Source organism: Mastigoproctus giganteus, chromosome 7 (assembly GCF_048544385.1).
Source record: "Mastigoproctus giganteus isolate SK-2022 chromosome 7, ASM4854438v1, whole genome shotgun sequence".
NCBI lineage: Eukaryota > Metazoa > Arthropoda > Arachnida > Uropygi > Thelyphonidae > Mastigoproctus > Mastigoproctus giganteus.
Window position 1 is genome coordinate 127,475,696 of NC_143581.1, and position 22,138 is coordinate 127,497,833.

Here is a 22,138-nt window from a genome sequence, read left to right on the forward strand (position 1 = left end):
CCCAGACACGATAGGAGGGAGTATATGATGAGAGCCTTGTCGATCAATTCTGCCCTGGAAAGATTGTGCAGCTCAAGGGGTAGAATTTTTTTCAGCCTGGACTGTACTTGTTAACAGGAGAGATTGCTTCTACAGGGATGGGATACACTTAAATAGAAAGGGTGCAAGAATATTTGCTGATGCTATCGAGGCAGTGTTAGGTGGGTCGTGAAACTGCTAGATTGGGGGGATACTAGGACTAATAGATTAACACTAGCAACTGGCAGAGGTGAAAGTGATTCTTGCACTGCTTCTATTAGAATGAGCAGCAGCTTGGAAAAAAAGATGCAGGATATTTCAGAGACTGCTGGGAGTCATTGGGGTACAAGTAAACACATGGGTTGTGTTAGGGTACCTAAAAAAAAGAACAGGTGCATGTATACTTGCGTGTACACCAATGCTAGGAGTTTGGTAAATAAATTTGATGAATTTGAGGTATTGCTCAAAACATCAAAGGCAGATATTGTTGGAATATCAGAAACATGGTGTCACACAGATATAAGGAATGCAGAACTGGAATTTGGGGAGTACAACGTCTACAGAAAGGATAGACAGGATAGGAAGGGAGGAGGGGTTATGCTATTAGTTAAGAAATGCATAAAATCCAAGGAAGTGAAGCCAGTGGACATCGCTGGACAGTGCAGTGTCGAGTCAGTTTGGTGTGACATAAGCATTGGGAGATCAAAATTGAGAGTAGGAGTGCGCTATAGGCCTAATGACTCTGATGAGTATAATAAGAAACTGTACAAGGAAATAGAGTGGACCAGTAAATCAGAAAGTCTTATAATGGGAGATTTTAATTTCCCAGATATTGACTTGAATTTGGGGGCTGGGCGCTCACACACTAGCAAGGCTTTTGTGGATTTATTGGATGATTGTTTTCTACATCAGCATGTTCGGGAGGCAACTAGAGGGAGGAATACTCTTGATTTGATTATCAGCAGTGATTCTTCATGCATTAAGAATCTGCAGATAAATGAATCACTAGGTGGCAGTGATCACAGTGTCCTGAAGTGGGATTTACTCAAAGAGGTAACTACCATTAGGGGTAAAGGGAAGGGTTATTGCTTTCGTAAAGGCGACTACGATGGACTGAGACAGTATTTAAATTCTATACAGTAGGACCAACTGTTGATGTTACCAACAGCAAATCCAAAATGGGAAGCATTCAAAGAACTTATCTTGGAAGCTACTAGGCTTTACATACCAACTAAGGAATATTGTTCAAGGTTTAGGCCTAAATGGATGTCAGATGAACTAATGAGTCATATGGCAGAGAAGAAACATGCATGGGATACATACAAATTAACACAGGACACAGAAGCCTATGATAGATACAAGTTGATCTGTAACCAATTTACAAAGGAGGTTAGGCAGGCGAAGGCAGATTACGAGAAATCTTTGGCAAGGGATGCAAAGAAAAACAGCAAAGAGTTCATTACTTATGTAAACTCTAGAAGGAAGGGGATGAATCAGATTGGTCCACTTGATATCGATGGGTCAACTGTTGATGATCCTGCTCAGGTAGCTAACAAACTAAATGAATATTTTGCATCGACATTCACACATGAGGAGTTATTTAGCGAGGGGAATGCCAGAAGTGTATTCAACTCTAGCAGGAAGCTAGAGAATCTTGTAATAACTGAGAGTTAAATGGAGGAGAAATTGTTGAAGATAAACAGAAGAAAGGCACCCGGAGTGGATGGGTTCTATCCAGTTATATTAAAGGAGGCAGCAGAGGAAGTAAGCAAACCCTTAGCATAATTATGAGAGCTTCCTTGGACTCAGGGGAGGTACCCACAGACTCGAGATGTACAAATGTGACCCCAATTCACAAAGGAGGATCAAAGGCTGGCACAAGTAATTATAGACCTGTGAGTTTAACTTCTGTTCCAGGAAAATTAATGGAAGCACTGCAGGATCATTTAGACAAGACTTCAGTTATAGCTCGGACACAGAATGGTTTTGTTAAGGGGAAATCTTGCCTGACCAATTTGATTGGATACTATGATGCAGTCACAAAGGAACTGGATGCAGGGAATAACTTTGATATTATATACTTTGATCTTAGAAAGGCTTTTGAAACTGTTGCACATGGAAGACTGCTGCACAAATTGGAGCAGTGTGATATTGGAGGCAAATTGCTGCTGTGGATAAAAGGGTGGCTGAGGGGGAGAAGACAGAGAGTGGTAATCAATGGACACTGCTCGTCGTGGACTAATGTTATTAGCGGTGTCCCTCAGGGCTCAGTGTTGGGTCCATTATTGTTTTCTGTATGGGTTGTCAAGGGCACTACTGACACTATGCTGCTGCAACAGGATCTGGAAAAGTTGAGCAGATGGGCTGAGAGGTGGCAAATGAAGTTTAACATTGACAAATGTAAAGTACTACACATGGAAACAGCAACCCCAGAGCAACATATCAACTCTGTGGTACTACACTGACAGTGGTAGAGAATGAAAGGGACCTGGGGGTGGTTGTGCAGGCAGATATGAAGTTCTCTGAGCAGTGCAGACGGGCTGCAAAAGTAGCTCATGGTGTATTGTCAATGATATATAGGAATTTGTCTAGCAGGGATAAGGAGGTGATTATTCCCTTGTATAAGGCAATGGTCAGGCCACACCTAGAGTACTGTATACACGTCTGGAGGCCTCATTTCAAGAAGGATGTAGAGCTGCTGGAACGAGTACAGAGAAGGGCAACAAGATTAGTGAATGGTATAAAGGGGTGCTCTTACGAAGAAAGGCTGAAGTTTTGTAAATTACAGTGTCTGGAGACTAGGCACCAGCGAGGTGATCTGATAGAGGTGTATAAAACCTTGAATGGTTTGAGCATCTCAATGCTGATGGGATTCTTCCTCTCGCTCAGAATAATCACCTGAGAAGGCATAAATTCAAATTGATTAAAGACAGATGTAGGATAAACATGCGGAAATTTGCCTTTAGCCAGCAGGTGGTTGGTTGGTGGAACAGACTTCTATCTCTTGTCATGGAAGTTGATAGCCTAAATAAGTTTAAGGCTCAGCTGGACAGGTATTTCAAACGAACAGAGGGGTGAAGTGGTTTTTTTTTTTTTTTTTTTGGCTGATGCTGCATAAGCTTGCTTTGCATCAAATGCTTCTACTAATGCTAATGCTAACTCTTAAGAATTCGTCAAGAACAATTTCTCCACTGGACAAATCTCGCTTGGAACTCTTCCCAAGGTTGCTCAATGTCTTGTAGTAGTTCATTCCTCTCATCACTCTAATTGGCATTTTAGCAAAACCAAATCTTCATTTCTGAATCAATTTTGTTTTGTTTCCTAGCACTGTCAGCACTTGCTTTCCGTTGGTCCTTTGTTCTCGTAATAAGTAAAAAGTAATGAAGAGAAGATTCTGAAAATTTATTTATGTTTTTTTATACGATAGAAGATTTCAGTGAAGTTGAACTCATTTCGCCATAATACCGTAACGTAAAAACCCACAGAATTCCAGTTATTGGTATTATCGCAAATGCAATAAGATCGAGTTTGCTACTTGTTTATAATAGATGTGCTAACAGAAAAGCCTAATAAACCAGAAAGTGCATATTGTTTTATGGTAGTGACCTCCAAAAATGTGTTTTAGAAGAATATCACAAAGGCATTCAAAATTGATTCTTATAACAGAACATATGATAACGATGAAAGTGTAGTGCAATTTCCATTTTAAAAATGACCTTTTAGAGAGATAAATAGCTTAGTTATATAGTGAAAATTTCAACTTCCGAGGCCATGGAACAAATTACCAAAAAAAAAAAAAAAAAAAAAGAAACAATGTATTATTGGGTTCATTACAGTATTTTCACGATACCTCCATTTATTCCTACGGGATGCAAAATAAGTTTCCACTATTTTTTAAAGTTTTCACCAGCCGGCAAAAACTTACGTAAAGTCAAGATTCCGACTTTGTTCTCGATTTCTTTTTTTCTTTTTTTTTTATTTATTTACTTTATTTTCTCAATTTATTCTCTTTATTTTCGACTTTATTCTTATTACATAAGCCGGGGAATGACTGTATATACATTCCTGTTTAAAAATCTGGAAAGATGAATGAAACCTTTGAAAATATGACTGCTTACTTTTTTGATTTTTTAACCAAATAGTTATGGGGAACTGGAGATATATTCCCCAGTGCACTTGTTAAAAATCAAGAAAGGTGAACGAACTTTTGAATGAATACATAGAAACATACATAGACACCAAAAAGCAACTAATCATTTGCATACTGGCCTACAATATACAATACTATAACTGTCAATTTGATAGTGTGTGGACTGTAATTTTTAAGTTTTACAGAAATCCCTTTAACTGGATGTGAGAATGAAGTGGTGGTATTATAAGAGGGTTGGGTGGGGTAGGTATCACTCCCATACTTTCATACACAAAGCAGAATTTCTATCAGAGTAAGTCTTAGCAATTATTAATAAACAACTGTGCCTTAGAGATGAGGGTGATATCTCTGCACTTTGCTAATGAGTTGAATTTCTGTGATGTGATATGTTTTAAAAAATATCAAATTATTTTTCTGATGTTGTTTTTAAGCATTTTTATTAATTGTTTTCTTTTATATTAGGACCTGAATCCAAGTTTCATAATGGCATTTCTTGATGAACTTAGAAACTATTTCTCAACCTTTCAGATAAGGTCCATAGTTGATCAATACGCCACTCTGCCTTTACAACAGGAGTGCAAAAATTTTGTGAATGATCATCCTTTTATAGCATTTAGTGCTCTGGTTATAGCAGGACTGTCTGCTGTTCCCATTATGACTTTTGTATGCTTCGTTATGGCAACATTATCATTATCATTAATGGGTTTTCTGTTTGTTGAAGGTAAGAACATATAAGAATAATTATAATAATTTTGAATTCTTGAATATAAAATACTTAATATTGCTTTTTATTCTGGAAATACTAGATCATGGTATTAATCCCTGTAACTATGGCATCTGACTAAACATCACTTTTTATTCTTTTTTTTTTAATTTTTCTGTGTTTTTTTTTTTTTTTTTTTTTTTCAAATTTGTAAATTAAACGAAATCCTCCCATGTGCCTTTGCCCATCAATATTCTCTAACTGGTTACACACTATTTTCTGTTTTGATTTCAATATACTCTGATGCTGTTATACTGTTTTGTATAACTATAATATACTTTTTTGATCTCAATATTCAAACGAAACAGGTCCCATGTCTGATTTTTCTCTTTTTTGGCAAGTTGGCATGAATCACTTCACCACTGATTAGCATGTTTAATAGGACCAATACGGATTTTGGATATGGCATTGTTGCAGCATTTGGAATCTATATCATGATATCTCGTGTATGACATCATTAATGGATTCATATTTGATAATTTAATCATCAGATGAGAGGTTTGAAATTCCAATTAACTCTGAAAAATTTCCATTTTAAACTTGTATCTACCTGAGGGATTCTAGATATTTGAATTTCACAAATTATTGGATGATGGCCCTATTTAGTGCAGTGGTTTTTGATCCTTTTTTTTTCATAACGGCACCCCTAAGTAATTTTTTTTATTTTGTGGCACCCCTACTCAATTTTCTGCCTGTTAGATCTGATTCTCTCTCTGTATGTCTAACATTAAAAAAAAATGTTATATGCTAGTTATTACAATAACATAACTATAAACAAAATTACAGTTCATAATACAAATTATATATATATAATAATTTTATTTTTTATATAGAGTAAACATCAATTATAGATCACCAAAAAATTAAAAAGATACTGTACACCTTTTTATAATGAAATAAATATATAAATTAAAAAAATAATAAGTTTAAATAATTTAAACCCAAATGATGTGGCACCCCTGGAATGTTGTTGTCACCCTAAGGTGCCGTAGCATCCCAGTTGAAAACCACTGATTTAGTGGGTTGTCCAGAGTTGACCAGTGGATGAGTGGAAAAAATGCTGGAGAGTAGATTGTCAAGTCTACAGCTGTAGTTAGCATTAGCATTAGTAAAGGCATACGATGCAAGAAAGCAAGCTTATGCAGCATCAGCCAAAAAAAAAATCGCTCCCATTTCACCCCTCCATTCATTCCAAATACCTGTCCAGCTCAGCCTTAAATTTATTTAGGCTATCAACTTCCACAACAAAAGATGGAAGTCTGTTCCACCAATCAACTACCTGCTGGCTAAAGGCAAACTTCTGCACATCTATCCTCAATTTGAATTTATGCCCTCTCAGGTGATTATTCTGAGCAAGAGAAAGAATCTTATCAGCATTGAGCATGCTCAAACCATTCAAGGCTTTATACCCCTCAGTCAGATCACCTCGCAAGTGCCTAGTCTCCAGACGCTGTAATCTGCAAAACTTAAGCCCTTCTTCGTAAGAGCAACCCTTCGTTCCATTCACATCTTGTTGCCCTTCTTTGTACTCGTTCCAACAGATCTATATCCTTCTTAAAATGAGCCGGGCTTCCAGACCTGTATACTGTACTCACGGTGTGGCCTGACCATTGCCTTATACAAGGTGATAATCACCTCCTTATCCCTGCTAGAAAAATTCCTGTATATCATTGACAAGACACCGTGAGCTACTCTTGCAGACTGCCTGCACTGCTCAGAAAACTTCATATCTGCCTGAGCAGTGCAGACGGTCTGCAAGAGTAGCTCAGTTGGAGAAATTAAGTATCAGGACCAGTATTCAACATTGTTAGATTATTTTTGTCAAGCAGCAATTCCAGGTTTCCTCATTTGTTTGTATGTGGGGAGCCCCAAAGTCAGCTAATAAACAATACGGAACAGAACAAGTCTATAGCATAACTTTCGTCCAGATCATTATAAGTTTATTCTTTGTTTGGTGATAGGTAGATTGAAACTGTTGTTAATATAATTCCTAGGAGAACATGTATTGCCACTGCATCTAAGGATGTCTGCAGTGGAATGCATTTAAAGCAAGAATTCTTGAGTTTACAAGAATGGCCACACTCCATGAACAGTATTATTGTTATTTCTCTTAAGTTGATATATAGTGTAGTTCTCAATTATCGAAGTTACTTGTGGAGATAGATTAGTTTCTTGTAAAGATATGCTTGCTGGACTATATTGCTTGATTAGATATCAGCATTAGCAGCAGCAAATGATGCAAGAAAGCAAGCTTATACAGCATCAGGAAAAAAAAACATGATGCCTCCCATTTCGCCTATTCATTACCTCCAATAGTTTGTCTAGTTCTTCCTTGATTTATTTAAACTATCAACTTCCACAACAACAAATGGCAGTTTGTTCTAACAATTAACCACCCTTTGGCTGAAGGCAAACTTCTGCACATCTATTCTGCAACCGTCCTTTCTCAATTTGAATTTGTGCCCCTCTTGTGAGTGGTCTAAGCAAGAGGAAGAATCCCATCAGCACTGATCTTGCCCAATCTATTCAAAACCTTAAACACCTCAATCAGATCACCTCGCAGGTGCCTAGTCTCCAGACTGCAATTTGCAGAGTCTGGAGACTAGGCACTTGAAAACTTCCTTGGTAAGAGCATCCCTTTCTTCCACTAACCATTCTCATTGCCCTTCCTAAAATGAGGCCTCCAGAGCTGTATACAGTACTCAAGATGTGGCTGACCATTGCCATATACAGTGGAATAATTACTTTCTTATACTTCCTAGAAAAATTCCGGTATATCATTGAAAAGACCCCATGAGCTGGCCTGGCAGCCTATCTGTATTGCTCAGAGAACTTCATATCTGACTGCACAATAACCCCCAGGTCTTTCCCATTTTCCACTACCGTAAGTGTAGTGCCACACAGTTTGTATGTTACTCTGGGGTTACTGCTAGCCATATGCAGTATTTTGAATTTATCAGTTTTAACATCAGTTTCAATTTCTCAGTCCCTCTGCCAACTTTTCTAGATCCTGTTGCAGTAGCATACTGTCATTAACCACTCTGCCAGCCTCTGTATCATCTTAAAACTTGGACATTAAGCCATATGCCATCATCAATATTATTGATAAATATTGAAAACAACAATGGTCCTAACACTGAACCCTGAGGGACTCCACTAATAACATTAGTCCATGAAGAACAATATCCATTGAATACCACTCTTTGTCTACCACTCAACCATTACTTTGTCCATAGTGGCAACTTGCCCTTAAAGCCACAGTGCTCCAATTTGTACAGCACTCTTTTATGTGCAACATTCTCAAAAGCTTTTCTGAAATCTAAGTATAAGATAACAAAAATTATTTTTTTGCATCCAGTTCTTTGTGACCACATGTTAGTAATAATCAATTAAATTGGTCAAACAAGATTTCCCCCTTAACAAACTCATGCTGTGTTTAAAGTATAATTGCAGCCTTGTCTAGATGATCCTGTATTACTTCTTTACCAGGGACTCCATTATTTTCTCCAGAACAGAAGTTAAACTAACGGGTATATAATTACTCATGTCACCCTTTGATTCCCCTTTATGAATTGAGAATACCTTTGCACATCTCCAGTCTGCAGGACTTCCCCCAAATCCAAGGATGCTCTCATAATTATGGCTAAGCATTAGCATTAATAGAGGCATACGATGCAAGAAAGCAAGCTTATGCAGCATAAGCCAAAAAAACCCTCCTATTTCACCCCTCCATTCGATCCAAATGCCTGTCCATCTCAGCCTTAAATTTATTTTGGCTGTTAACTTCCCCAACAAAAGATGGAAGCCTGTTCCACCAATCAACTACCCATTGGATGAAGGCAAATTTCTGCACATCCATTCTACAACTTTCTTTCTCAATTTGGAACTGTGTCCCCTCAGGTTCTTAGTCTGAGCAAGAAGAATCCCATCAGCATTCAGCTTGCTCAACCCATTCAAGGCCATATATACCTCAATCAGATCACCTCGCAGGTGCTAAAATTTGCAGAACTTAAGCCTTTCTTGGCAAGAGCACCCCTTTTTTTCCCTTACCAATCTTGTTGCCCTTCTTTGTACACGTTCTAGCAACTCTACATCCTTCCTAAAATGAGGCCTCCAGACCTGTACACAGTACTCTAGGTGTGTCGTGATCATTGCCTTGTATCCCTGTCCCTACTAGCAAAATTCCTATATGTCATTGACAAGACTCCATGACCTGGCCTTGCAACCCGTCTGCACTGCTCAGCGAACTTCATATTTGACTGCGCAATTACCTCCAGGTCTATTTCACTTTCCACTTCCCTGAGTGTAGTACCACACAGTTGGTACGTTTCTCTTCGGTTATTGCTACCCATATGCAGTACTTTGCATTTGCCAATTTTAAACTTCATTTTCCACTTCTCAGCCCATTTCCCCAACTTATCTAGAATCAGTTGGAGTAGCATACTGTCTTTACTTCGTTATCAACCCTGCTAACCTTTGTATCATCTGCAAACTTGGGCATTAAACCTGATATACCTTCATCAATGTCATTGATAAATATACAAAACAACAATGGGCCGAACACCGAACCCTGGGGAACTCCACTAATAACATTTGTCCATGAAGAGCAGTGTCCATTGATTACTACTTTCTGTCATCTCCCACTCAACCGTCCCTTTATCCATTGTAGCAATTTATCCTTAATGCCATACCTCTCCAGTTTGTACAGCAGTCTTCCATGTGGAACAGTATCAAAAGCTTTCCTGAAATCTAAGTATATGATAACAAAATTATTTTTGGCATCCAGTTCCTTTGTGACCACATCATATTATCCAATCAAATTGGTCTGACAATACCTCCCTTAACAAACCCATTCTGTCTTAACTATTACTGCAGTCTTGTCTAGATGATCCTGCAATGCTTCTTTAACCAGTGATTCCATTATTTTCCCTGGAACAAAAGTTACACTAAGAGGCCTGTAGTTAATTGTGTCACCTTTTAAACCCCCTTTGTGAATTGGTGATACATTTGCACACCTCCAGTCCATGGGGACCTCCCCTGAGTCCAAGGAAGCTCTCATAATTATGGCTATGGGTTTGCTTACTTCCTTCTCTGCCTCCTTTAATATAACTGGATAGATCCCATCCATCCCAGGTGCCTTCCTTATGTTTAACTTCAACAATTTCTCCTCCACTTTGCTCTCATTATTACAAAATTACTTAGCTCTCTGTTAGCGTTTGATAAACTTCTGGCACTTCCCTCATTGAATAACTCCTCGTGTGAATGTAGATGCAAAATACTTATTCAGTTTATCAGCTACCTGAACATGATCATTAATACTTATTCAGTTTATCAGCTACCTGAACATGATCATTAATACTCAACGCATCTATATTAAGTGGTCCAATCTGATTCATCCCTTTTCTTCCAGAGTTTACATAAGTAAAGAACTCTTTGCTGTTTTTCTTTGCATCCTTTGCCAAAGATTTCTCGTAATCTGCCTTCACCTGCCTAACCTCCTTTGTGACCTGATTACATTATACCTGCCGTAGGCTTCTGTGTCACCTGATACATTATATGCATCCCATACATTCTTCTTCTCTGCCACAAGCCTCATTAATTCATCTGACATCCATTTAGGCCTCAACCTTCAACAGTATTTCTTAGTTGGAATGAAAAGCCTGGTAGCCTCCAAAATTAAATCCCATTTAGAATTCTCTGTTGGTAACATCATCAGTTCATCCCACTGTACAGAATTTTAAAACTGTCTTGGAACTCTGTAGTCACCTTTCCAAAAGAAAAAGCCCTTCCCTTTAGCCTTGATGGTAGTTACATCTTTAAGTAATTCCCACGTACATCGTGATCACTGTCATTCAGTGGTTCCTTTCTCTGCAAATTCTTAATGCATGAATATTCACTGCTGATAATCAAATCAAAAGTTTTACTCCTTCTTGCCTCTTGAACATGTTACTATAGAAAACAGTCATCCAATTAATCCACAAAAGTCTTGCTAGTGTGCAAGTGACCAACCCACAAGTTCCAATCAATATCTGGAAAGTTAAAATCCCCCAATACAAGACATTCTAATTTACTGTCCCACTCTATTTCTCTGCACAACTGCTCATTATACTCATCAGATTCATTAGGCCTATAACACACACCTACTCTTGTTTTTCCTTTCCTAGTGCTTATTTCATACTAAACAGACTCAACACTGCATGTCCACCAACAAACAGCTAACCCCTCCTTCCCTCCTGTCCTGTCTATCCTTTCTGTACACATTGTACTCTCCAAATTCTCATTCTACACTGCTTATACCTGTGTGACACCACATCTCTGATATCACAACAATATCTGCCTTTGTTGTCTTGACTAGCACTTCCAGCTCATCAAATTTATTAACTATACTCCTAGCATTGGTGTACATGCAAGTATACATGCACCTGTTCCTACTCTTAGTTACCCTAACGCAGCCCATGTATTTACTTGTTCCACTATGACTCCCAGCAGTCCTGGAAATCTCCATTATCTAGCTTTCCAGGCTGCTGCTCATTCTAATAGAAGCAGTGCAAGAATCACTTTTGCCTCTGCCTGCAGCCTGTTAACCTTTTAGTCTGTGTTTCCACCCACGCTAGCAGTTTTCCGACCCACCTAACACTGCCTCGATAGCATCAGCATATATTATTTAAGTGTATATTTAAGTGTACCCCATCCTTGTAGAAGCAATCTCTCCTGTCAACAAGCACAGACTAGGCTGAAAAAAATTCTATACCTTGAGCCTTGCACAATCTCTCCAGGGTTGAATTGATCGACAAGGCTCTCATCATATACTCCCTCCTATCGTGTCTGAGCAGAATTGCAGACACTTTCACATAGGGTTTGCTTACTTCCTTTGCCACCTCCTTTAATATAACCGGATAGATTCCATCTACCCCAGATACCTTTTTTATGGTTAACTTCAACAATTTCTTTTCCATTTTCCTCTCAGTTATTACGAAATCATTCAGCTCCAGAGTTTGATATATTTCTGGCATCCTCTTCCCCAAAAAATTCCTTGTGTGTATGTGAATGTAGATGCGAAATATTCATTCAATTTGTCAGCTACCTCAGCAGGATCTTCAACGGTCAAACCAATGATATTGAGTGGACCAATTTGATTCATTCACTTCCTTCTTGTTTTTCCATAAGTAAAGAAGTCTTTGCTGTTTTTTTCATTGCATCCTTAGCCAAATATTTCTTGTAATCTACCTTCACTTGTGTGATGTCCTTTGTGAGTTGATTACAAACTAGTTTATATCTACCATAGGGCTTCTGTGATGCCTGATAATTTATATGCATCCCATGCATTTTTCTTCTCCACGAGTCTCATCAGTTCATCTGACATCCATTTAGGTCTATATCTTGAAGAGTATTTCTTAGTTGGTGTGAAAAGCCTACAGCGCTTTACTAGAAGTGTTTGCCTGCAAAAACTTTGGCTGGAAACCAAGAACAAAATGCAACAGGGTTTAAGCTTAATAAGAAAAGCGTAACCATTCTTATGTGTGCTAATGCTTCAGGTACGCATCAAAATTAAGCTTTTGGTGATTGGTAAATTTCAGTGCCCATGGGCCTTTAAAGATATTGTGCACTTACCTGTGACTTATAAAGCCCAAGAGAATGCTTGGATGGACAAAGATATATTTCACAATTGATTTGTTCGTGATTTTGTTTCATCAGAACTTGAGAAAATTGGGGAGCTTGCAAACACAAAGCGCCTGCTACTTCTCAACAACTATAGGGCCCATCCGCATGAATCAAAATTAGTGTCTGATTGCGGAAATAATTTTCCATGTTACTTGCCACCAAACATAACACCTTTAATTCAACCCATGGATCAAGGAGTCATTAGGAACTTTAAATGTCACTATAAAAATGATTTTATGATGAAAATGATGCATAAGAATGTCGACCCTTCAGAATTTCAATGCAGTTTTACAATCAAAGATGCAACATTTTCACTCATGACTGCATGGTATGCAGTCAAGCCTCTTTTAAGAGTGTGGTGAAAGTTTTGGCCGAATGTGATGTTTGCAGATCTATAGTCTGATCGAAATGAAGAGATTAGAATTAGCATTAGTAGAGGCATTTGATGCAAGAAAGCAAGCTTATGCAGCATCAGCCAAAAAAAAAAAAAAAAAAAAAAGTAACATAAATAAATAAAAATAACCACTTCCACTTCACCCCTCTGTTCGTTCGAAATACCTGTCCAGCTGAGCCTTAAACTTATTTAGGCTATCAACTTCCACGACAAGGGATGGAAGTCTGTTCCACCCACCAACCACCCGCTGGCTAAAGGCAAATTTCCGCACATCTATCCTACATCTGTCTTTCCTCAATTTGAATTTATGCCCTCTCAGGTGATTTTTCTGAGCTAGAGGAAGAATCCCATCAGCATTGAGCATGCTCAAACCATTCAAGGCTTTGTACACCTCTATCAGATCACCCCACTGGTGCCTAGTTTCCAGACACTGTAATTTGCAAAACTTAAGCCTTTCTTCGTAAGAGAACCCCTTTGTCCCATTCACCAATCTAGTTGCCCTTCTCTGTACTCGTTCCAGCAGCTCTACATCCTTCCTGAAATGAGGCCTCCAGGCCTGTATACAGTACTCTAGGTGTGGCCTGACCATTGCCTTATACAAGGGAATAATCACCTCCTTATCCCTGCTAGAAAAATTCCTATATATCATTGACAATACACCATGAGCTACTCTTGCAGCTCGTCTGCACTGCTCAGAGAACTTCATATCTGCCTGCACCACCACCCCCAGGTCCCTTTCATTCTCTACCACTGTCAGTGTAGTACCACAGAGTTGATACGTTGCTCTGGGGTTGCTGTTTCCCATATGTAGTACTTTACATTTGTCAATGTTAAACTTCATTTGCCACCTCGAAGCCCATCTGCTCAACCTTTCCAAATCCTGTTGCAGCAGCATAGTGTCAGTAGTGTCCTTGACAACCCTGCCAACCTTCGTATCGTCTGCAAACTTGGACATTAAGCCTGATATACCATCATCAATATCATTTATAAATACAGAAAACAATAAAGGCCCCAATACTGAACCCTGAGGGACTCCACTAATAACATTAGTCCACGATGAGCAGTGTCCATTGATTACCACTCTCTGTCTTCTCCCCCTCAACCACCCCTTTATCCATAGCAGCAACTTGCCTCCAATGCCACACTGCTCCAATTTGTGCAGCAGTCTTCCATGTGCAACAGTATCAAAAGCCTTTCTAAGATCCAAGTATATAATATCAAAGTTATTCCCTGCATCCATTTCTTTTGTGACTGCATCATAGTATCCAATCAAATTGGTCAGGCAAGACTTCCCCTTAACAAAACCATGCTGTGTCCTAGCTATAACTGATGTCTTGTCTAGATGATCCTGCAGTGCTTCTTTCACCAGTGCCTCCATTAATTTTCCGGGAACAGAAGTTAAACTCACAGGTCTATAATTACTTGTGTCAGCCTTTGATCCCCCTTTGTGAATTGGGGTCACATTTGCACATCTCCAGTCAATGGGTACCTCCCCTGAGTCCAAGGAAGCTCTCATAATTATGGCTAAGGGTTTGCTTACCTCCTTTGCTGCCTCCTTTAATATAACTGGATAGATCCCATCCACCCCAGGTGCCTTTCTTGTGTTTATCTTCAACAATTTCTCCTCCACTTTGCTCTCAGTTATTACAAGATTCTCTAGCTTACTGCTAGAGTTGAATACACCTCTGGCATTCCCCTCGCTGAATAACTCCTCATGTGTGAATGTCGATGGAAAATATTCATTTAGTTTGTTAGCTACCCGAGCAGGGTCATCAACAGTTGACCCATCGATCTCAAGTGGACCAATCTGATTCATCCCCTTCCTTCTAGAGTTTACATAAGTAAAGAACTCTTTGCTGTTTTTCTTCGCATCCCTTGCCAAGGATCTCTCGTAATCTGCCTTCGCCTGCCTAACCTCCTTTGTAACTTGGTTACAGATCAACTTGTATCTATCATAGGCGTCCGTGTCACGTGTTAATTTGTATGTATCCCATGCATTTTTCTTCTCTGCCATATGCCTCATTAGTTCATCTGACAACCATTTAGGCCTAAACCTTGAACAATATTTCTTAGTTGGTATGTAAAGCCTAGTAGCTTCCACGATAAGTTCTTTGAATGCTTCCCATTTTGAATTTGCTGTTGGCAATATCATCAGTTGATCCCACTGTATAGAATTTAAATACTGTCTCAGTCCATTGTAGTCGCCTTTACGAAAGCAATACCCCTTCCCTTTACCCCTAATGGTAGTTACCTCTTCGAGTAACTCCCACTTCAGCACACTGTGATCACTGCCACCAAGTGGTTCATTTATCTGCAGATTCTTAATGCATGAAGAATCACTACTGATAATCAAATCAAGAGTATTACTCCCTCTAGTTGCCTCCCGAACATGCTGATGTAGAAAACAATCATCCAATAAATCCACAAAAGCCTTGCTACTGTGTGAGTGACCAGCCCCCAAATTCCAGTCAATATCTGGGAAATTAAAATCCCCCATTATAAGACTCTCTGATTTACTGGCCCACTCTATTTCTCCGAACAGTTTCTTATTATACTCATCAGAGTCATTAGGCCTATAGCACACTCCTACTCTCAATTTTGATCTCCCAATGCTTATGTCACACCAAACTGACTCGACACTGCACTGTCCAGCGATGTCGACTGGCTTCACTTCCTTGGATTTTATGTGTTTTTTAACTAATAGCATAACCCCTCCTCCCTTCCTATCCTGTCTATCCTTTCTGTAGACATTGTACTCCCCAAATTCCAGTTCTGCATTTCTTATATCTGTGTGACACCACGTCTCTGAAATCCCCACAATATCTGCCTTTGATGTTTTGAGCAATACCTCAAATTCATCAAATTTATTTACTAAACTCCTAGCATTGGTGTACACACAAGTATACATGCACCTGTTCTTTTTCTTAGCTACCCTAACACAACCCATGTGTTTACTTGTACCCCAATGATTCCCAGCAGTCTCTGAAATATCCTGCATCTTATTTTCCAGGCTGCGGCTCATTCCAATAGAAGCAGTGCAAGAATCACTTTCACCTCTGCCAGTGGCTACTGTTAATCTATTAGTCCTTGTATCCCCCCAATCTAGCAGTTTTCCCACCCACCTAACATTGCCTCGATAGCATCAGCAAACATTCTTGCACCCTTTCTATTTAAGTGTATCCCATCCCTGTAGAAGCAGTCTCTCCTGTTAACAAGTACAGACCAGGCTGAAAAAAATTCTACCCCTTGAGCCCTGCACAATCTTTCCAGAGCCGAATTGATTGACAGGGCTCTCATCATATACTCCCTCCTATCGTGTCTGGGCAGAATTGCAGACACTTTCAATTTCAACCCTAATTCACGGCTTTTTTTCCATCAGTGACCAGTACTTGTCAAGTAATTCCGCCGGTCTCCTACTCTTAATGTCATTAGTGCCAACGTGTACAACGGTACAAGATTTTACCTAAAGCTGAAGACATCTGAAGTGAAAGAACTGATGGAAACTGTTAAGATATGTACGGAAGGCAACCTTGTACGGAAACAATGATGATGATATAGAAGAGTGGGCATTATAGCCATAGTAACTTATGTACCATTAAACTCCCATAGAAGAGTGGATATGCATTGAAGATGATGTTGAAGTTGCAGCGATTTTCACTGATCAAAGCATTATAACTCCTGATAATATAAAAGAGAATTATTCCGAAGAATCTGGTGAAGAAAACAAAGTTGAAGAAGAAAAGATATCTTGGGCTACTGCAAAAAAGTCCATTGAAACAGTTATTAAATTTATGGAACAGAACCATAGCTTCAGTCTTAGGACGTCATGCATGTGCACATGGTGCATAATAATTTTATCCCAAAGAAATTACAAAGTCTGCAACCTTTTTTTGATTTTTGAAAGTGTCCATAGATCTTGGTAGTTTGGGAACCACTGTATTAGACTATACCATTTCGCTTGAAAGGTATAACTTAATTATAATATATAACAAAATTGTATGGTATAAATCAGAGCTAAAAGCTCAATGTGTTCTACATTGATATCAATAATTGTAAAAGAATAAAAGATGTTTCCCTCAATATGATACATAGAACACTTCCATATGATACTCAAGAAATTAAAACCAAAACAATTTTTAAAAAAAATCAAAAATCTAATTACAGTAAGAAATAATTAACAGTAATTAAAAAGCAAATGAACACAATTAAAAATCAATTTAATGCAATTAAAAATTCAGTAAAAAATTAATTTAACGAAAAAAAATGCAAAACAATTTTCCTTCCTTTTTTTTTTTTCTTTATTTGTGTTGTGAAAGAAAAGACTGAGTGATTGTTCAGTATAGTGCGTAATTTCCGTATTGGCCTGGCTATAATTTTAAATTCAGTATCCTTAAAGACTCTTTTAAGTTGTTTGCTCCAAAGTTCAATATATGGGACAGAAATAAAGTATTTTTTGCTGGTTGATGTATTTTTTTGTATTCTATCCTTAGCTTGTACCCTAATTCTGTCTATTGTAGCAAGTGGGTAACCCCTGTTTAAGAATCTGCTGATTAATATTTGTATTTCTGAGCCCAAAACAGATTCCATCGTTGAATATTTATAAGCATTGAGAAATTGATTAAAGATAATCGATATTTTGTAGGTGAACAGGTGATAACTGTTATAATGCAGAAGCATACCAGTGATTGTAGCTCTACGATAAATGTTAAATTGGATTTTATTTGCATCCCAAGTAATCGTGAAATTTAGAAAATTTAATGACTCTGTACTCTAGTATCCATATTCTCCCTCTCCAATGTAAATTTCAGTCTAGAATGAATATTATTAAATGAATGTAAAATGTCTTGAATAGTGCTACTATCGGTAATGACTAGAACATTCTCTAAACACCTCCCATAGTATGTGATACGGGGTAGAAATGTCGTCAAATGTATATGTTCAATTGTTGAGATATAGATCTCCGATATTAACCCGCTCAGATTTAATCCCGTTGGAAAACCAAAAATTTGTTTGTATACTTTGTCTCGAAAGGTGATATAGTTGGCTTCAACTAAGAGTTTAATTAAGTGAAAAATTTTCTTAATAGGAAGCTTTGTATAATTAATCGGTATCAAGTTATTATTTACCCTATCCCAAAGAATATCTAATGCATATTCAACGTTTACATTTGTATACAGGGTGTCTTAAAAATATTGGTACAAACATTTAGGGGAGATAGGTAACATCTAAAGGAATGTGAATCGCATAGGAACCCATAACCGGAAATATCACGGGAAAGTAGTAGCAGAGGCACAAGAAGCAGAAATGACACAAGACAGTAATTAGTGGCAAACATTTATTTGACTTTTTTTTTTTTTTTTATGTGAACCCCAAACACAAGAGGTATTAGGACCTATAGTACTTAGTACCGTGCTTGGGTTGGAAGTTGAGAATACGAAAGAAGATATTTGTTGACATTGGACTTGAACTTCTGTAGATTGTAATTTTCAGGAAATACGTATGAAGGAAGGTTGTTCCAGAAAACGGCAGTTGAATGAATAAATGAGGAAGATGAAATGTTGGTTCTGTGGGTTTGAAGTTGGACAGTAAATGGATGTTAACTGGTGGCGGCACTGGTTTGGACTGTTTTGAAAGAGAGAACGGGAATTATAGAAGCCAATTCAGAAGAACAGTGCCTGTGGAAGTATCTGTAGAAGAGGCATGCAGCAGAAACAGTATGTCTATGAGAAAGCAAGTGGAGAAACTCTGTTAGAGATGAATCATTAATTAACCTAACTGCCCTCTTCTGAATGGAATCAAGAAGCCTGAGAGAGGTTTGGGGGGCACCACCCCAGGTGTGGGAGCAATATTCCATGGCAGGGTGGATTTGCGATTTATACAGAGTGAGCAGCTGTTTGGAAGAAATGTAACGCCGAGAGCGAAAGAGAAAACCAAGTTTTTTAGATGCAGAGGAAGCAATATTTCTAACATGCTTGTACCAAGAGAGATTAGAAGTCAGGGTAATCCACAAAAGAGATATATCATTTTGCCTAGAAATCGGAGTGTCACTAAGGATAAGCATAAGAGCAGAAGAATTCTTTTTGCGAGATATAAGACAAGACTGAGTTTTAGAAGGGTTGAAATCAACTAAGTTGTCTTTCTCCCACTGGAGAATTACCTGAAGATTGACATTAAAGGAATTGGTAGCAGATTTTCGAGAAGTTGAAGCTGATTGAGCAGGACAAGGTTTCTCAAAATGTAAAGTTGAATGCAATGTGCTATCATCGGCAAAACTATGGATAGGATTTCCAGTCATTGGAAAAGGTCATTAATATACAAGAGGAAAAGAGTGGGGGAAAGAACTGAACCTTGGGGGACACCGGCATTAGTAGAGAAGTTAGAAGACAGAGAGCCATCTACCATCACCCTCAGTGAGCGATCAGAGAGAAAACTGGATAACCAATTACTAAAAACAGTTGGGAAACCATAAGATGGAAGCTTGTTTAGAAGACCTTTATGCCAAACACGATCAAAAGCCTTTGAGATGTCAAGAGCAACTACTTGTGTTTCACCGAAACTTTCCCTTCAATTAGTCCATAAATGGGTTACATAAGCCAGAATGTCACCAGTGGATCGACACTTACCGAATCCATACTGGCAATCGTTGATCAGACGGAAGGTTTCTAGGTAGTTTAAGAGTTGGCGGTTAATGATTTCTCCATTAGTTTAGAAAGAGTAGAAGTAATTGCAATGGGACGATAATTGGATGGGAGGGATTTGTCACCCTTTTTAGGAACTGGCTGGATATGAGCAAATTTCCAAGCAGAAGGAAAAACACCTTTGGAATAAGAAAGTGAAAAAAGGCAGCAAAGAATAGGAGTAAGTTCAGGAGCACAGGTTTTGAGAACAAGTGGAGAAATACCATCAGGATCTGGAGCTTTCTTAGCATCAAGATTCATCAAAATCTTCTGATATCCTTTTGACGGAAGACCACAGGAGGCATTGAATGGAGCGTGTTGGGAATGGTGGGAGGTGTTTTACCAAGATCATTAATACGTGAGCTGGAAGAAAAATGGGATGCTTGCAGGTCAGCTTTATCCTTGGCTGAAGTGACAACAGAACCATCTGGTTTGGACAGAGGTGGGAGCAGAGATGGGCAAAAGTTGCGGCCAATAGCTTTGGCAAGAGAACAGAATGCTCGGCTACCATTAGGGCAATATTAACAATGGAGTACGAGATGGATGCATTTCATTATGTTACAACAGATGCTCGAAGGTTCCACCTTGAGATGTGATGCATGCGTGACACCGACGCAGCATGGATTGTTGGACATGGTCGAACACACCTGGAGTTTCTTTGACAATAGCAGCAATGCAGACGAGTCGCGCCACGAGATCCATTTCCGTCTTCACAGGTGATTCATACAAGATAGATTTGAGTGCCCTCCACAGAAAGAAATCAGGGCTCGATAAATCAGGTGAGCGTGGGGGCCAGGCAACGGGTCCACTACGGCCAATCCATTGATGCCCAAAACGCCTGTTCAAATGGTCACGACATGCCTTCCATAATAGGCAGGCACCCCATCATGTTGAAACCAAATGTTGCGTCTCACATTTGCTGGATCATCGTCAAGTAACCCTGGTAGAACCTGTTCAAAAAAGATCCGATATTTAGCATAGTTCATGCGGGATGGTAACAAGTATGAGTCGACTAAGCAGTCACCGACTATATCTACCCACACATTTATTGCAAAGCAATGTTGTGCCGCATGGGGGCGCACACCGTGTAGGTTGTTGTGAGCCCACACATCATTGTGCTGATTGAATAAGCATTCCCGAGTGAAATAAGCCTCATCCGTGACCAAAACATAGACTAGAAAATTCAAGTCTTGAACACTTTCTTGGAGAAACCACTGCGCAAAAGCCACATGTGCAGGATGATCTTGGGGGAGCAGTAACTAAACCCTTTGCAGATGAAAGGGGTATAAGGGATCGTCGTGCCAGACATGCTGTACACTGCAACGAGACGCTCCTGAGGCAACAGCACGTGTGCTGGTAGTAGGATTATTCTGGACAGCATTCAACACACTTTCTTCCATGGCGGGAGTTCGCGTCGAATGTGGTCTGCCCGCACTACTCCTGTTACCTCTAAATGACCCATAATCGCACAAATTTTGATGCACACGTTCAAACGGTGGTCCGCTACATGTCTGTCTGGGAAGCGTTCTCCATAAATTCATTGAGCAGCTCATCCATTGCCCTCTGCTAATCCATACACTGGGTGCATGACTGCCAGCTCATAGTTCGTATATCAATGCATGCTCTTCATGCGGCGACTACTGCTTGAATGAGTAAACCAGAAATTTTCCCTCTCACGAACTGATGAACAGTGCCATCTACCAACTTACAGTGACGTTTCCGGTTATGGGTTCCTATGCGATTCATATTCCTGTAGATGTTACCTACCTCCCCTAAACATTTGTACCAATATTTTTGAGACACCCTGTATAATGAGATAACATCTAGTGAGAATAAATTATCATTACTGTGAAGTCTACAATCCTTAAGGTTATTAAATAGTGTATGGCAGTTCTTAATCCCAAATTGTATTGCCTGTCTAAAGGATTTTATAATGCTATATACATGTGTGGCTAAGAATGAAAATGCAGAGTTTCTGTAGGAAACAATAGGCCGAATAGGAAATCCAGTCTTATGTAATTTTAACTGACCAAAAAGTGCAAGAATATTGTATGTTCTTGCCTTCACTTCTTTAAACTGAGTCATAGTAATGTAGTTGTTTTTTTTGATACAGTCAGTCCTCGTATAACATGTGTTTACATTACACGAATTCTATCATACACGATTTATAAATAGGGGAGCGATATCTTATATAACACGAACCGAATTCGCTTATGCATGATTCGCCTTTGTGTTTACAAGAAATGGCAGTCGAACGCAGAATCACTCCAACCGAACGCAACACGATAGCAATGAAGAGAAGATTCTGAAAATGTATTTGTGTTTTCTATCAGTGAAGGGGAAACACATTTCACCATAATAACGTAAAAACCAACAATTCCAGCTATCGGTATAATCGCAAATGCAATTAGATCGAGTTTACTACCAGTTTATAACAGATTCCACTAGCAGAAACGCAACTGGAAATTGTTTTT

General features: G+C 38.9%; 1 protein-coding gene across 2 annotated transcripts in view; it reads left to right on the forward strand.

Moving 5' to 3' along the window:
• Positions 1–22,138, forward strand: part of LOC150083187 (lipid droplet assembly factor 1-like) — a 46,141-nt gene that overhangs the window by 8,225 nt on the left and 15,778 nt on the right. For both annotated transcript variants that reach the window (XM_090377089.1, XM_090377090.1), the window contains exon 2: positions 4,631–4,889. In XM_090377089.1, coding sequence (XP_090233215.1) covers positions 4,652–4,889 — 238 coding nt within the window. In that variant the 5' untranslated portion in view covers positions 4,631–4,651. The remainder of the gene's footprint in view (positions 1–4,630; positions 4,890–22,138) is intronic.